The following is an 18,197-nucleotide window of genomic DNA, read 5'->3' on the forward strand; positions in this document are numbered from 1 at the left end:
TTTTTTCTTTTTCCTCTCTCTTTCAGTGCTTTTATGCATGTTAAACAAGTGCTCTATCACTGAGTTACACCTCTAATCTCCCTTTTAAAAATACTAATTATGTTGATTTATAAATAATATACAGTAAAATTCACAGATCTCAATTCACAAATCTTAAGTTTACAGTTTGATGGGTTATGACAAATATATATACCTGTAGAACCAAAACCCCAGTCAATGAGAAACACTAAACAATCTTGAGCAAAAGGAATAAAGCAGGATGCATTATACTACCTGGCTCAAAAATACAGTACATACTGTCGTAATTAAAACAGCATGGTATTGGCATAAAAATAGACCCACAGACCAATGGAAAAGAATAGGGAACCTAGAAGTAAACTCATGCATCTATAGCCAACTGATTTTCAACAAAAGTGCCAGAACTCACAGTGAAGAGAGCACAGTTTTTTCAATAAATAATGCAGGGGAAATCGGATATCCACATGTGGAAGAATGAAACTACACCCCTATCTCTCACTAGTTATAAAAATCAATTCAAAGTGAATCAACAATGTAAATGTAAAACTGAAACTATAAAATTACTAGAAGAAAACAGGGAAATGCTACAGAATGTTGGAATGGACAACAATTTTGGGGGCAAGACCCCAAATTCTTAGGAAACAAAAGCAAAAATAGACAAATTGGATTACCTTAAACTAAAAAGTTAAACAAAACAAAAAAAATGATCAACAGAATGAAGGAGGTACACTGAGAAGAATGGGTGGGGATTGGTTTGTGGCTCAGTGGTAGAGTGCTTGCCTAGCATGTGTGAGGCATTAGGTTTAATCCTCAGTATCACATTAATAAAAAATAAATAAAGTTGTAAAAAAAAGAATGGGAGAAAACATGTCAGCTATACATCTAACAAAGGATTAATATGAAGATTACATAAGAACTCTAACAACTCAATAGCAAACAAAAAACTTGATTAAAAAATTAACAATGGGCCTAAATAGACATTTCTCAAAAGAAGAAATACAAATAGCCAACAAGTATATGAAAAAATGTTCAATGTTACTAATACTCAAGGAAATTCACATCAAAACCACAATGAGATATCACCTCACTCCAGTTAGAATCGACTATTATAAAAAAGACAAAAAGATAACATGTACCAGTGTTGGTAAGAAACAAAGGAGTCCCTTGCACACTGTTGATAGAATGTCAATTAGTTCAACCATCATGGAAAACAGTATGAAACTTTTCGCAAAAAATTAAAAATGGTACTACCATGATTCAGCAATCCCATTACTGGGTATATATCCAAAAGAAATGATGTTTGTATGTTAAAGAGCCATCTGCACTCCCATGTCCACTGCAACACTATTCTCAATAGCCAAAAAATCGAAACAACCTAAGTGTCAATTAATTGATGAATGGATAAAGACAATGTAATACATACACACAATAGAATACTATTCAGCTGTAAAAACAAGAATGAAATCCTGCTATTTGTGACAGCATGGATGTACCTGGAGATCACTATGATAAATGAAGTAAGCCAGGCACAGAAAGTACATGATCTTTCTCACGTAGAATCTAAAAGGGTTGATTTTAATAGAATTTGAAAGTACAATGGTGGTTTACCAGATGCCAGGGAGAGGAGAGGGCAAAGAAGGGACAGAGAGAGGTCAAATGATGAGTACTAAGCTATAGTTAGAGTAAGAAATTATGTTGTGCTATTGCACAGGAGGGTGACTAGAAATAACAATAACGTACAATATATTTCCAAAAGCTAGAAGCATTTTAAATGTTTCCACGATAAAGAAATGATGTGTGAGGAGGTGGATATATAAAATGATTTTAAATACAATGTATACATGTATTGAAATGACATATGGTATCCCATTAATATGTAAAATTTTTTTTGTTCTTATCTGTCAATTTAAAAAATAAATTTAGCTTAAGGGCTGGGGATATAGCTCAGTTGGTAGAGTGCTTGCCTTGCATGCACAAGGCCCTGGGTTCTAATCCCCAGCACCACAAAAATAAATAAACAAGTAATTAATTAATTAAGCTTAAAATTTAAAAATAAATATTCTTTTCCAACTCCCCCAAGATATAAATACTTTCACCAACTCAGAAAGTTCCTTCTTAAAACTATCTAAGAAGTAACACCCATATATCCCCAATATCTGCACCTTCCCTTTTCCTGTCCCCCCTCCCACTCCCTCCCACTCCTAGCAACCACTGATGCTCTGATTTCTACTACAGTTTAGATTCTTCTGTTGTTGATCTTCATAAAAACAGTGTTTCCTTTCGTTTCTTTGGCTTAGGATGTTCTTGACATTCATATTGTTATGTGCATTTGTTCCAGTCTAGTATTCCATTGTATGGATATAACACATTTTATTTATCCATTTCTTGTTGGTGGATGTTTGGTTTGTTCCTAGTTTTTTGTTATTACAGATAAAGCTACCATGAACATTCTTGACCAAATAATTTTTTGTGACATCATTATCCAAAGTACATGTATGAAGACATGAATTGATGTGTGAACATACTTTATATACAGAGATATGAAAAATTGTTTTCTATATGTGTAATAAGAATTGTGATGAATTCCGCTATCATGTATTTAAAAAATAAAAGCAATTTTTAAAAAAAGAACTTTTTGTGGACATTTTTCATTTACCTTGGGAAAACAGGAATGAAATTGCTAGAGCATAGGAAAGGTTTATGTTTAATTTTATGGAGTACTTATACTTGATTATTATTAAAATTTATTCTTTATTAGTAATATTGGGATTGAACCCAGGGTCTTATGCATACTAGAGAAGTACTCTACCACTGATCTATACCCTTTGATTCTTTTTTAAAAAACATATTGTGGTAAAATACACATAAAATTTACTATCGTAACCACTTTTAACTGTACTGTTTAGTGGTACTCAGTACATTCAAAATGTTATACAACCATTACCACCATCCATCTCCAGAACTCTTTTTATTTTGCAAAACTTTAAAACTCTGTACCATTAGATAATAAGACTCACATTCCCTTACACTTTCTGTCTCTATAAATTTGACTAGGTAATCCTTCTCCTTACCTGCAGTTTGGCTTTCCATATCTTCACTTTCAGACCTTTTAGTTACCCATAGTCAACTCCAGTCCAAAAATATTAAATTGAAAATTCCAGAAATAAACAATTCATAAGTTTTAAATTGTGCTCTGTTTTAAGTAGTATAATGAAATCTTGCACTGTACTGCTCTGCCCTGGTAGGACATGAATCATGTCTTTGTCCGGCATATCCACACTATATAAGCTACCCATCCATTAATAATGTAGTGGACATCTTGGTTATCAGACTATCACAGTATCACAGTGCTTGTATTCACATAACTTTTATTTTACTTAATAATGTCAAGGATATAGAAAAATAATCTAATGGAAAAAAGAATAAGAAAACAGAAAAAAAATTAAAGAAAATAAAAGCAGAAATCAACGAATTAAGACATAACACTAATATATAAATGAAGAAGCAAGCTCTTTGAAAAAGATTAAAAAAAATCTAGTGAGGCTAAGAAAAAGAAAAGCTCAAACATTAGGAATGGGAGGAAAACATAAGCAGAGATACAGAGGAGAAAAGAGAAAATGCCACGAATAACTTAATACATTGAAAACTTAAATGGAAAATATTCAAAGAAAACTCAAAGATATTAAAATTAGTTTGATATGTAAAAAACAAAGATGAAATGGAAAAGTTGTCAAAGAACATCTAAAGTGACATTAGTCTCTTTCTTTTCAGATAAAATTTTTTAAACCCTCTCTAGATACAGGTAATATTTGTGCTTTTAAAAGCCTTTCAAAATACATATCACAATATGAAAATTTTCTAATTTTTATCTAACATATTGATATCTCAAAGAATTCTAGACCCCTAAAGTATAAAGAGAGATACCCAGTCTCATCCATTAATGACGGGCTAGAAACAAAGGTCAAGACTATGAGGATTCTGAGGTCTTCCACAAAGAAAAGAGGTGATCCCATAAAAGAAATAGAGGCATAGGCCAGTATGGTCATTACAGAAATGACACAAGGGGGAAAGCACTGAAATAGTTCAGGAAAGGGCTGTTGTCCTGGTCCCGCTGAATAATTCAAGATAACCATAACGTCTTCTGTAGGATCCACTTTCTTTACATTGTAAAGAAGTTGGAATAAATGATCTTTCTATGAACCATTTTTCTCTTTTTTAGTTCTTACTTCTATGGACCTTTTTAACAAATCCATAAATTCTGTTTCAGAGGGGTCATGGAAAACTTGGACTACAGTAGGTAATAAATTCTTTGGGATTGCTTTGAGTGTCCACCTGGCTCAAAACCTTCCAGAAAGTTTCCTCCTCTTAGGATTCCTTCCTTAGGATTGAGGGTCTAAGGCTATGGTATTATTCATCCCTTAAGAAGAATCATTCAGTCACAACTATGTTTTCCCATAAAGAAAATGAGTAATCAAAACTAGGACAAAGTAGATATACAAAAAGGACAGTCAAGATTCATGTGAGAAAATTTATTTGGATTTACTGCTGAATCTCCACTGCGCTAGTAGGCCTTCAATAAACAATTGTCAATTGATTGTTGAATTCAATACCCTCACATGGCTTCCAGGGGATTTTTTTCCCCTCCTGCAGTCCCTAATCATTCCTTCATTTTTCCCCTTTAAGTTAGTACAAGTTGGTTTCTTACAACCAGGAAGCCCCATCAAATACATTATTGGACTCTCCCCTTCATAACCACCACTCACTTCACTATGGGTATATGCCTGGCCTCTGAAAGGCATCATTAAGATTGGACTTCCATGGGGTCCTGCCCAGGAATATGTAATTGACACATTAAGAGAATGTGGCAGTGGCAGTGAAGTGTGGTAGTGATAGAAGCGAGGGAAATGTATGAAGGCTGACTAGTGATAAAAAGAAAGGCTGACTAGCAAAGTGGTAAAAAGAAAGGCAGGTGCAGAGAGAGAAGACAATGGTAGTCCTGAAAGGTATCCCAGTATTTTCTTACTACATACAAAACATCCACCACCAAATTTGTGTGGCAAAATCCTGATTCTCAATGTGATGACATTAAGAGGTGAGGTCTTGGGAAGCATTTAGGTCAAAAGGATGGAGTCCCCACAATGGGATTAGTGCTCTTATAAAGACTTGAGAGCTTTTTAAAAACATTTCTTTAGTTGTAGATGGACAATGCCTTTATTTATTTTTATGTGGTGCTGAGAATTGAACTCAGTACCTCACACATGCTAGGCAAACACTCTACAACTGACCCACAACCTGGGCTGACAACAGCTTATTTTCTCTTTTCCTGCTCTCCACCACGTGAGAATACAATGCAAAGATGTATCTTTGGTCATCTGTACACCAGAGGAAGTATTCACTCACCAGACATGGATCAGAGGGCACCTTGATCTTTAACTTCCCACTCTTCAGAACTGTGAGATGTTACTTAAGCCACCTATACCATGGTAATTTTTTACAATATGAACTGAGACATCTCTTTTTAACAAAGTCTCCCCACCGCCCCCTTAATTTTCCCTTCCCTTGGTCAAAACAAATGCAAACTTTTGAGTGACATTCATTATTATTATTATTATTACCTCCACTTTGTTTATCCATTTTTATGCAGTGCTGAGGATCAAACCCAGTGGCTCCCAGACAAGTGCTCCACCGCTGAGCCACAACCCCAGCCTCACATTCATTATTTTGATTATGGTGATTTTATGCACTTTTGTGTATGTCAAACCTAATCAAATTTTAAACGTGTGGCTTCTTATATTTCAATTGCACATCAAAAAAGTTGTAAAAATATGAGAATTTAATAACCAAATTTCATCAGTAACGTTATAACTACCAGTAATGTACCAACAATGGTAAATTTAAAGAAGCCCCTTTTATGAATGCTATTTTGGATTTAACTAGTAGTACTTATTTATTCTATTGCCTTCCTCCCTCCTCTATCCCCAATTCCCATGCCCCACCTAGCCCTTGAGCAAGCAAATAACTATAATAGTGTCATAGTCAAGTTGATGAATTCTAATTCACAATAACTAAAATATATCAAAGTTCATACTTCTTTAAATTTATCCAGGTTTTTATCCAATGTGTTACTTGGAGAAATTAATTTACCACAAACCAGTGTTATTGCTTGTGTCAAAACTGTTGGGGTAAGGAGTATAGTTCAAGGGTAGGATCTATTCTTAGTATGCACATGGTCCTGGATTCAGTACCCAGCAATTAAAAGAAACAATTATCTACTTAGATTACAACCTCTTTTGAGGACAGAGCTAAATCATTTATCTTGATTCCCAAGTTGACAAGCAATGTCTGGTATAGAGCATAGTGAGGAGAGGGATAAAGAGTAAGATGTAACACAAGAGTAGGAAGAAAAAGGATGTGTGTGGGTACTGATTGTGCAGGAACTTGTAGGCCCTGATTAAGACTTTGGACATTTTTTTTTTAAACAAAGATGGGGTCTCTATGTTGTCCAAAGCTGGTCTTTTTCTATCTTTCTTTCTTTTGGGGGGATGTGGATTTAATCCAGGGGCATTTTAACTCTGAGCTACATCCCCAGCCTTTTTAATTTTTTAAATTTTGAGACAGGGTCTTACAAAGTTGCTGAGGTTGTCCTTGAACCTATTATCCTTTCTCAGCCACCCTGCCCCACCCAAATCGCTGAGATTATAGGTGCACCTGGCCTAAAGCTGGTCTTGAACTCCTGGACTGAAGCTATCGCTATCCCCCACTTCAGCCTCCAGAGCAGCTGAGATTACAGGCATGTGCCACTATGCCCAGTTAAGACCTTGGATTTTATGGGTTGTGATATGAAGTCAAGAAGAGGGTTTTAAGCATTGAATGGATATTGTCGAACTTCTATTTTAAAATAAGATCATTCTGGTGGCTGTGGTGAAGAACCTGTATGAAGGAAATATGGAAGCCGAATAGCTACCAATGAATATACCAAAAGGAACATGTTCACTAAAAGACACAAAAATTTTCATAGCAACTTTATTCATAATAACCACAAATTGGAAACAATCCAAATTTCCATCAGCATTAGAATAGATAAATTGTAGTAGAGTCATACAATGGAATACAACACAAAGTAAAAATGAATTGCTTCTACTACATCCACATGGATTACCCTCACAAACATGTTGAACAAAGACACGAAAGAGTGCATATAATTATTCCACTTATATAGTTTTTAAACAGGTAAAGCTAACTGATGGTGATACAGGTCAGAATAGCAGTTATCTGTATGTGAGAAAGGCATAAGGACACCTACTGGGGTGACAGAAATATTTTCTATCATGATCTGGGTGGTACATTCAAACATACACTTAATTTTTGTCAACTTTCAAGTTTTACATCAATAAAAAGGCAAAATTATATTGAAAAAATTGTATAAATGGAGAAATATAATCATGTTAATCAGTAGTGTTATCTTCCAAATATTTCTGGCTTTCCTCCCTTGTTGGGGAAGGATTATGCTCCTAGGACTGAGGTGTGGCTGTGTTACTTTAAGGGTCTACAAGTTATTTGCCAAACTTTTTTCACTTCCCAAATTGAGCAGCCACATCCCTGATGGTAACTGCTTTGTCAGCCTGAGTCCCAGAATGAGGAAAATAAAGAACAAGGATTAAGAAACTTTTTCTGTAAAGGGCCACAAAGTAAATATTTTAGGCTTTGTGGGACATATACTTGCTGTTGAAACTTTTCAACTCTGCCACTGTAAAACACAATCAGCCATAGAAAATATATAAATGGACAAGGCTGTACTCCAATAAAACTTTTAAAAAATAAATAAAACTATTAAAAAATAGTAAAAAAAAAAAAAAAAAAAAAAAGAGAGAGAGAGAGAGAAACATAAATCAGGATGGATTTTGACTATGTGCTGTAGTTTGCCAATCCCTTACCTAGAACAAAGTCCCTAGACAAGTTATTTGCAAGAGACAAGTTATTTGAAACCCTAAGATTTTGTAGCGGTTACTGAATACTGAACCCAATGGCCTAGTGATTAGTTGGCAGGCATTCAGGAAATTACTACTGGAGGATGAAAGAAATAACTTACACAGGGACAATTGCTATTAAGGAGAGGCCAAACTATTCCTGGAGATAAACTAGAAGGCTGATAATCTACCCTTTACTAAATAAAAAGAAAAACAAATTATTTTGTGGTTGATTTTGGCTGCATCTGACAAAATGTAGAGAAGAAATAACTCAGAAAAGAACTTGTCAGTTTACAGGCAGAAATGGAAAGAAATAGAATCATAAACTCAAATACTTACTGGGTAGAATGAAGCAACTTTTCAATTATAAGACAAAAGTGAAAAATCCTTTCACTTAAAGGTTGATTAAATAGTTCTACAGCAAGGATCAAATCACTGGATGACTGCCATATCTACTGTTAAGATCTCTGAATGAATTAATGTGACTCAGATTAAAAATCCAACTAAGAGTATAATGGTAGTTAATCCTGTAAATTAGAACAGTTTAAGGAAAAAGACTAAGGGTATGGCTCCCCTATTTAAGACTGAAGTCCTGTTACCCAGAAATTAAGTTCAGAGAGGCATGGAAATATGAAAGCAAAGAAATATAGCATATCTAAAAGTATGAATTAACTATACAGCACTTTTGGGTTATCTTCCTTGCAGAGGTGATAAGAACCTTATGCAGGTGGGAAAGCAAATGAACTGAATAACTAGTGACCAGAGGATGAAGTCATTCTTCTATTTTGTTAAATTTACTTACTTTTAAATTCCAGAAGAGCCAGAAATCATCTGTAAAGGAAAGTAGCAAAATAAATAGCATGCCATTTTCTCCTAGGGTTGATGCCTACAAAAGGAAAAATGGATATTAACTCTTATGTGGCATTATCTTTCTCTAATACTGAATGTAACTTTTTAATTACCGAAATTTAATCTTAGGTCAATCTAAAAAGCTGTCCAATCTTTTCTCTCTATATGTAGGTTCCTTTGGAAATCTGCCTTTAGAATAAAAGAAAAATAAGACTATATCATGAATGGATGTGATATTACACAGTGGATTTATGTGAGTACAGCTGGGTTTGAATCCTAATACTCACTGTTTACTAGGGAAAATTGCAATCTCAGTTTGTTTCCTTGACAACATTCACATTGTGAACCACATGCTAAGCACTGCACTAAATTCTAGGAATACAATAATGAGGTCCCTAGTCACAAAGAACTTAGTTTTATTGTTAATTTGCAATGTGTTTTACAACTACCTAGTGAACAGGTAGGGTGACTGTGAAGGTCAAATGCGACTGTGCTAGAGCTTCAAAGATTGTAAAACACTACACAAATATTTATTTATTCAAACATTTCTTAAAATGCCAGGCATTGTGCTAACTGCTAAAGATAAAATAGTGAGCAAGGTTTATATGGTCCCTGCCCTTGTAAAGCTTAGTCTAGCAGTGATCAATAACCAGTAATAAGAACTAAGTGTATGTAGGGAATTTAGTTCAGGGGAACTAGTCTAGAGGCATCAACAAAGGCTACCTAGATGAAGGTACATATAAACTGAGACCTGAAAGATAAATAAAAATTTATATTATATTCTAAGGGCAATGATTAAAGCATAGGACTGGCATGAACAGAATGACTCAGTTTTTGGCTTGGGTAAGGGCAATTGGATGGTTGGTAGTAGTAATTCTGTTTACTGAAGAAAAGAGGAACAATGAGCAGGAGGTTTGGGGTCAAGATCAATGATGTGTTTTGGTGCCTGTGAGGCAGCAAGGTGGATTTGTTAGCAATTAAATATATGACTTGGGAAAAATCCAGAAAAGAAATATGAATTTGGGAGTATTTGCATACAGGTGGTAACTGAAGCCATGGAAGGAGATGAGATTGGCTAGGGAGATGGAAGGGAGATAAGGCAAGGGAGAGTAGGTAGCCTTGAAAAAAACAATAAGAACAGATATTTAAGGGAAGAGGTGCCTACAAAGAAGACTAAGAAAGCATACCTGGAACTAAAATCTCCTCAATCTAAAGTAACAGTTCAAGGATGGTAAGGATATTGACAAGGACTTAGTGAGCTTGATAGAACAGTCTGAGTGGCAAAACAGAAAACAAGGAGAGCAAATTTTTCAAGAAACAAGTGGGAATGGGAGATATGGGGAAGTAATTGGTAAGGACACAAAGTTGTTTTTTTTTTTTTTTTTTTTAAATGGTACTTATTTCATCTATATGCACTGATACAACAGGAACAATAACAGCTATATATTTATAAAAGAAAAGACTGCCATGCAGCTACAGAATTACTTAATACAGAAAACAGTAAAATACACTTTTTTTTTTTTTAAATAAACAAGACTAGTTATAGCAAATTCTTTTTTGCTGAGGATCAATGTTAAAATCCTTGCTTTTATCTCTCCCCACTCAGTTACTATATGGTGCAAACTAATTTTAGTTATCACGTTAAGCAAAACATACTAGAACTTCACAAAATATACAAGATTTCAATATGTGAGGAACTGGGATTAGAAAGCAGAAGCGGCCTTCAAGTCTTACAAACTTTCTCACAAGTAATAAAGCATTTGCTGTGAAAGCAACACTCAAAAACTATCGGGAAATTACCGGTAGACTTATTTTTTTCAGTTTTTCACTGTCATCTTTTCAGATATTTGAGCTTATTCTTTGCTAATCAAAATCTCAACTTGATGTTATTAATATATAAGAGGTTTATCTGCCCTAAACTAATTGTGTATACTAGGAGAGAGCCCTTTAATCTGATTCAGAATTAATTACTGATTTACAAATGCTATTATGTGAGCTACTGGAACCTTTATTGCACCTTACCAGCTAACCTTGGAATACTGAAATTAGTCTCCCCATCAAGTATTCCATCAGTTTACCCAACTTGCCTGTCTAATTTTGCTTCTACCGGTAATTTGCCCTGTTTCTTGACATAAGATAATATGTACACTGGGGGTTTACGGGCAGGGAGAGATAATTCTTCATAATGCCAGGCTGTTGTATATACTGCAGGAGGGAGCGGTCTTTAGGTTGAAATGCCAGCAGAAACCCCCCCAGCAAATAAGACAACCAAAAAGGTGTCCCTTCACATTTCGTAGCATCCTCTAGAAGGGAGGGTTACTGCCTCTGATTGAGAAGCACTGAAACAATTTTGCTTCCTAGGCTCTAACAGCATCCATTAAGATAGCTTGTGCATCACTTCCTTCTAAATTCTTGGTTGTTTCCTGGTTCCTTAAATTTGCTGGATTAGAGACCACAGCATAAAGTGCTGCAATAGTTAAAGACTTAGTAGCACAAGTTTTCAAACTGTACTTGGGAATCTATGATATACAAGTTAAGTCCCGTTTTTAAATTAGTTTTATATATTGGACTTCAATGTGAGATTGCCTTGTCACAATTAACATAAGTTTAAAGTAACTATTTTAGCACAAGACAGATGTCTTACTAGAAATGAGGCAATACTATAATCTGTGAATAAGACCAATTCTTGAAATTTAAATATTTCTATTTGTGCACTGTCTTTACCAAACGTGTGAGATAGTCTTAAATTTTAGAATAAATCAATTTCCAGCAACTAGCAAAATCTGATATCATTTTAAAAGTTTCCTTTAAATAGGATTTCTTTATAAAGCGGTAACACGCACATAAAATAAGCTAAAATATCTCACACCTCCTCATCATGAAGTGCAAAAAGCTGTTTTTTTCCTCACCCTTTTGATAGGGCCAAACTGCTGTCTAGAGTAGGAAAAAGAATTGCTAACTAGCAATGGTTAAGATTCTATACTTACCAAAGTCCTTTGATAGGCAAGCTGATAAAACATCCCCCAGTTGTGAAAAATTCAGGGAAAACCCCCAGAAATTGGTTAAGTCTTATCTCCAAATTGCAGGAAGCCTCCTGAAATCAGCAACCTAAAAACAATTCTTGCTCCTTTGACTAAATTTTTTATTACTTCCTCTGTTAGTAATATCAGATTCACTGGGGTGAATGGGGGAAGGTAAGAGGAAGGAAATCTGGCAATATTTATTTCAGACTCAGAAATGTTTTAAAAATATAGTCTCAAAACATTTTGTTAGACAAAATACCTCCACTGTATGTTATGTTTTTCCTTTTTTGAACTCATGAACTTGCTATGTGAGTTTTTGCAAATTAGTTTAAACACTTAAGGGGTTGCTAACTTCAGACTACAGGAATCAAAATTTTAAAACTTCATTAAAATAAAAGTTAAATTTTTGGCATATATTCTCAGAACACCTTAAAAACAGACTTCTAATTCAACTAATGTTGTCAATATTAAACTCCTTAAAATCAATTATACCATAAAAGTAAAAGACAATGACTTTGCCATTAAACAAAGTTTTTTTAAAAAAGGTGGTATTCTATTGTTTCAGTCCCATGCTGCCATATGAAAAAAAAGGCAACTGTCAGGAGGTTCTGAATTGTGATTGATTTGGATGTCTTGTTTAGTAAGCTTGGTGTTTTCCAACAATCCAAATTAGAAAACTTGGGGGGAAAAAAAAAATCAAAACAGATTTTTGCTTCTGGTATTCTTTCAATGTTGTACTACAAAGGCTTATAGATTAGCTTCATTTATTCCTCTCACAAGATCATCCCAACTGGGAACCATTTCAGTTGTGGCAACCCGAAACAGGGCTTGAAGATGCTCATCTGTCAGTGGCTGGCTCAAAGTGTGTTGGTTTCGAGTCAGATAAGAAAAAGCCTTTTCACAGATTTGGTTACTATCGAACAAGGATGCCACCTTATAGGCAACCCCTTTGATAATTGGGTAAGATTCAGCAGGCAATCCAGCATAGAACTGTCCCAGGGTTTTGACTCTATATTCATTCCAAAGGCTAGTATTTGCCTGAAGTTTTGTCAGCTCCACTCTTACTGAAATAGGTGCATATTCGGGTTTAAAGTTAAATGGATTTGAAAAAAGTTCTAAGTCCTTTTTGATGAATCTTAGGTCCTTAAAATGTCTCTCAAAATCTTTCTGCAGACGAGAGATCACCATTTGATATCTGTCGGGATCAAATATTTTTTGATCTTCCTTATATTGCTGTTTAAGCTCATCAACAACTTCTTTGAAAGCAGGAAAGTCTGTTAGATTTTTTTCTTCAATATGTCTCTGAAATAAATTCAGCTTACTTTCAAAAGTACAAATATGGTCAAAGGCAGAAGCAGCAAAGACTTTACTAGTTTGCAATTCTTCACTGAGTTCTTGAAGGTAGTTCATAACATCCACCAAAAAGCCAAAGTCACAAAGCCATTGCTTGTCTGTGAAATGGACTGTTGTTGCCCCTACTGAAACCAAGAATGCTTCTATTTCTTTTCGTAATGAAAATATTAATTTTAAAGATTTCCCTCTTCTAAGCCAGTTGTTCAGACATCGTCCGTTAATCCTTTCACCATGCTCTGACTCAGATTCAGTTAGTAAAGACTGAAACTCCGGTCGCCTAACGCCTCTGGTCTTAATTAAAACTATCCATTCTGATATGGTATTTACGATCTGATTAATATCTATGTCATAAGAGCTCAACAGTTCCAAGTGAAGAAATCCTGAATAGTGGATAACATTCCAACAGTTGGGACTCACGGCCTTTTCTCTCATGTATGAGACCAGTCCTGAGTTCTCACCAATCATTCTCAAAGTGTGCGTCGTGGTCAGTCCAACCATTCGCTGCAAGCTAAGCCCTGCTCTCTGCAAAGACTCTAGAATGGCCGACATGAGTGCACCAACACTGAAGTGATGAGTCAGGTTGATTATGGTCAGAAGGTCTTCCTGCACCTCCAAATCATGGCCCACGCCACGAATAAAGACCAGGAGATAGTTCTCATAGGCCACAAAAGCCTGGTCGTCCAAGGCAAGAGAATAGGCTTTAAATTGTCTGGCTCGGTTAAAAAGCTGACAACGTAGATTACTGTCAATGCTCAGAATCCTCTGCCTTGTGATCTCTGGAGACAAATTAATTCTTTGCAAGACGCCTACATGCTCCGGCAGTACCTCTTTTAGCAATATCTCCATGCACTGGTGTACAAAGTCCCCCTCAGCCCAGCCGCGACCCTTCAAGGCCAACAGGCGACAGAGCCCGAGGCCTGCACGAGCAGCTTTCTCCTCTGGAGTGAGCAAGGTGCTCAACGACATGTCGCCCTGACGCAGACGCTCCACCAAGGCCGCGCGATCGCCCTCCGCCACATACCGCTCATAGTATTCGTGTTCCGCCTCGTAGTGGCGCCTGACGTCACGTTCGCGGGTAGAAGCGACAAGGCGGCGACAGACCAAGCACAGGGCCCCATCGCCCTCTGGAGGTTCCACCACCAAGTAACGCTGGGTCCATTCGGGCCGGAAAACAAGAGCCTCGTCGACTTCCATCTTGCTCCTTTTGGGCGTCATCCACATTCTGCCAGAGTACACAAGAACGGGATCAACCTCAGAGAGGCCGCAAAGTGAGGGGAGGAGCCCGACTAGCGGCAAGCAGCTCCAGCGCTCTGCGCCAGATCACCTCAGCAGCCGCACACCAGCCTTTGCCATGGAATCTCCGTTCCTATTGGCTGGAGATTTCGTAGTCCCTGTAGCTACGACCAACAAACCAATTGGAAGAGCGGACAGTGATTTCTAACGCGCAAGCGCACATCCTTCTAAGCGAGTGCGAGGCAGCCTTAGGAACAGACGAAGAGGCCCAGCAGCCCACGCAGTTGAGAAACTTGATTGGCATTCAAGCTGCCCAATCAACAGCTGCCACTACAGGGTGGTACAGGATGGTGTAAACCATAATTGAAGGAAGACCAAGGGCTTGAGGGACTGAAGTGATTGGCTGAAGGTACTTCCGGCGAGCATCTAGACGCGACTTGGGCCTCTCTGGCGCCAAAATGTCGCTTGTGGCGGGGGTTATTCGGCGGCTAGACGAGACAGTGGTGAATCGCATCGCGGCGGGGGAAGTTATTCAGCGTCCAGCAAATGCGATCAAAGAGATGATTGAAAACTGGTATGGAGGGAGTCGAGCCTGGTTCACTTAGATTCTACGACCTAACGGGCCGCTTCTCTGAATGGCGCGGACACGCCTCCGTGACGAGGGCGGAGGCGCATCCGTCGCAGGCCGGTGTCATTGGAAGCCGCTGAAATCCTGGGCGCGCGTGGGTCCCGCCTTTTCCTTTCCCGGGAACCGAGAATTTGTCCACTGCTCTCGCGATACCTAGATTCTAGGGCGTGTGGGGCGCCTGTAGCAGGGGTGTGTTCGGCATAGCTTTAGTGGTACCGTTAACTCAGAGAGCTACTTAAAATTATGCAGAAGATGCGAAATTAAGGATGTATAAAAATTTATCGTGGGAGAAAAAAATCTTCTTTCAGTGTATACCATGTTATCAGTTTCTTATTCAAGAAATCAAACGTGTTCAAAGGCACAATTGTTGAGTTTTATTAAAAATAAATCGTTGGGGGCTAAGGCTGTAGCTCGGTGGAGAGCTCGCAAGCACGTGTGAGGCACTGGGTTCGATCCTCAGCGCCATGTAAAATTCAGTGAATAAAACGCATTGTGTCCATCTACAGCTAAAAAATATTTTAAAAAAATAATAAATCATTGGAGTTTTAAGACAGGCTAATGGACGTTGGGCTTAACTTTGAATTCCCTTATTACCAAGTCAGTGGCCTCACTGCCTTTGACTTTTTGGAGAGGTGCTTTGAAGATGTCTGACTTATTAGGGCATCTGTTGATTCTAATGCTTAGCCCTGTCGCAAACATGGAGCAAAGATGTTAAAAAAATATGTGGAAAGAAAATTGGGCGTGAATTGTAAACCTTGCAAAAGACAAGGACCCAAAGACTATGTCATGTCCTTTGTATTAAAATCACTTGATGTTAATAAAGTCCATACATTATTAGAAAAGAAAAATCTTCTTTCTGGTGAAGAATGACAGATTTGTAGAGAGATTCATTGTAAAAACATAAATCATTCAGAGCGATGGGACTGAAAGAGCAGTGGGTCAGAAAGGACCTCAGAGGGAAAATAAGAAAATTGGTAGAAGAGACACACACAAAAAGAAACATGGAAGCTGGGGACGTGTTTTCATTTGATTTGTGGTGGTAGTATAAGTCGTTGTCTGGCTTTTGTTTCTATAGTGTTAGAATAAACAGAATAACTTAAAACCAATTATTGTACCTTGCCCAAATTCTGTATAACAAAACTAAACATACTAGTTCAGTGGCTTATAATTAATTCTGTAAGCAGAGATTTTATATGGAGTCCAGTTAGACTCTTTTTAATATATGTCATGATGGCTGATACAACGTCAATAAAGGGGCTCCTGAGAGAGGTCTTTAATGTTTAAATAACTTATTTTATTATTTCTGAATAAAGAATTTTCTGTGAGCAAGTCAATAACTTCTTTCTCATGCAGCTCCAGGCTGAATTTATTTTCTCTAATAGGTGCTTTGTGTGTATAAGCTACTCTCTGAAAGCGCGAAAGATTTATTGACTTCTTAAAGAACTTTCTGCCTTACCATTTTTTTCTTTACCATAGGTATGTTTTTCTTTTGTTTTGTTTTTGGTGGTACTGGGGATTGAACTCAGAGGCACCCTGCTACTAAGCTACATCCCTAACCTTTTTTGAGAGAGGGTCTCCCTAGTTACTCAGGCTGGCTTCAAACTTATGACCCCTCTGCCTTAACTTCTAAAGGAGTTGGGATTATGTGCCATCACACCTGACTATATGTTCTTAAAGAGAAGGGATAATGGAGAAAAACATTTAGAATTTTTAAAAATGACATTAGAATCACTTAGAAATCTGAATAAAATCGATAGTAAAATTAGTTGAGAAGAGAGAAAGATGTGTTTGCTGAAAGGTTCCTACTTCTGAATTTGACTTTTTCCCTAAAAGAATAGAAATAGTTCTGAATGACCTATTAGAAATGATGTTGTTCTTCTTTCTATCTTACACAGTATTTAAATTCATATGATGTAGACATGGAGTGTGTAAAACAAATGAAAAAACACATCACAAGCACTCTTTATTTGGAGTTCATTGTTATTGCTTGACATATATTGAAATATATGCAATAGAATAGTTGCAGACTGATAATCTATTTTCTGTTTGATTTGCCAGTTTAGATGCAAAATCCACGAGTATTCAAGTGGTTGTTAAAGAGGGGGGTCTGAAGTTGATTCAGATCCAAGACAATGGCACTGGAATCAGGGTAAGTAAGACCTCAGAAAAGCAGGATGTTTGTGTGCTTCGTGTCATATCTCTGCAGGAAAATGCAGAACCTTTCCCCTTACTGGAAACTTTAGGCTTTTGTAATTAGAAATTTTTGACTGAAGAATTCAATACAAACAATAATTATGTGTTCTATTTTGTGTTGTATATTGTTCAGTGGATACAGCAGTGAATAAAATAGACAAAAATCCTTTCTCATACTACAATGGGTATTTCCATTATAGTAATGGGAAACAAGCAGGTATAATAAGTAGTATGTCATATGGCATTAACTAAAGCAAGGGAAAGATAATGGGGGAGTGGGTAGGAATGCAACTTAAATAATTCAGGAAGGCTTTAGTATGCATATGATATTTAAGGAGAGATGTGGGTAGAGATCAAGGAATAAATCATGAAGTTATTCAAAGGATAAATCTTCTGGGCAGAAAGAACAGAAAAGACAAAGATCATGAGAGGAAGAATGCCTGGCATGTTTAAGGACCCACAAGGAAGCAAGTGTGTCTAAAGTAGGTTGAGCAAGGAGCTGAAGTCAGAGAGAGAACATGCTGGACCTTGTGGTACATAGTAAAATCTTTGGCTTTTTTTAGTGACTGTGGTATGATACTACTAGAGGTTTTAAGCAAAGTGTTATATGACTTGGTGGTTTTATAAAAAGTTCTTTGTTTGCCATGTGGGAAAATAGACTGCAGAAAGACAGGGCAGGAACAAGGAGGAGGCTCTTGCAACAATTCAGGAGGGTATATTAGTGCCTTGGATCAATTTGGCTATAGAAGAGATATAAGAAGCAATGTGATCCTGAGTTAATTATGAAGGCAAAGCTCTCAGAATTTGTGATTTTGGGTGTAAGAGAAAAATCAGGATTGAGTTAGGTTTTGGCCTGTATAAATGGTGAAAAAAATTGCCATTTACTGAATGGGAAAGATTATGGAAGAAACAGGTTTGGAGAAGATGGGAAGT

General features: G+C 36.8%; 2 protein-coding genes across 3 annotated transcripts in view; one reads left to right on the top strand and one right to left on the bottom strand.

Moving 5' to 3' along the window:
* Positions 1-7,012: 7,012 nt before the first annotated feature.
* Positions 7,013-14,572, bottom strand: Epm2aip1 (EPM2A interacting protein 1). 2 transcript variants are annotated; one of them, XM_058576558.1, is made up of 3 exons: positions 11,822-14,572; positions 8,788-8,816; positions 7,013-7,845 (listed from the first exon to the last, which is right to left on the bottom strand). In XM_058576558.1, the coding sequence occupies exon 1, from the start codon at positions 14,429-14,431 to the stop codon at positions 12,605-12,607; it is 1,827 nt and encodes a 608-aa protein (XP_058432541.1). In that variant the 5' UTR covers positions 14,432-14,572; the 3' UTR covers positions 7,013-7,845; positions 8,788-8,816; positions 11,822-12,604. The 2 variants fall into 2 exon arrangements, with proteins under 2 accessions (XP_058432541.1, XP_058432540.1); XM_058576557.1 differs by having other exon boundaries at positions 8,788-14,572.
* A 286-nt stretch (positions 14,573-14,858) lies between these two features.
* Positions 14,859-18,197, top strand: part of Mlh1 (mutL homolog 1) — a 48,751-nt gene continuing 45,412 nt past the window's right edge. Inside the window, exons 1-2 of the mRNA XM_046436752.1 lie at positions 14,859-15,017; positions 17,130-17,220. Of these exons, the coding sequence (XP_046292708.1) occupies positions 14,902-15,017; positions 17,130-17,220 (207 nt within the window). The 5' untranslated portion in view covers positions 14,859-14,901. The remainder of the gene's footprint in view (positions 15,018-17,129; positions 17,221-18,197) is intronic.

This window comes from Marmota monax, unplaced genomic scaffold (genome assembly GCF_021218885.2).
Source record: "Marmota monax isolate L192 unplaced genomic scaffold, Marmota_monax_Labrador192_F-V1.1 WCK01_AAM20220418_F8-fsc00021, whole genome shotgun sequence".
NCBI lineage: Eukaryota > Metazoa > Chordata > Mammalia > Rodentia > Sciuridae > Marmota > Marmota monax.

What these genes read in the sequence shown, in the direction of transcription:
- Epm2aip1 (XM_058576558.1), bottom strand. Translation starts at nt 14,431, where the DNA reads ATGTGGATGACGCCCAAAAGGAGCAAGATGGAAGTCGACGAGGCTCTT.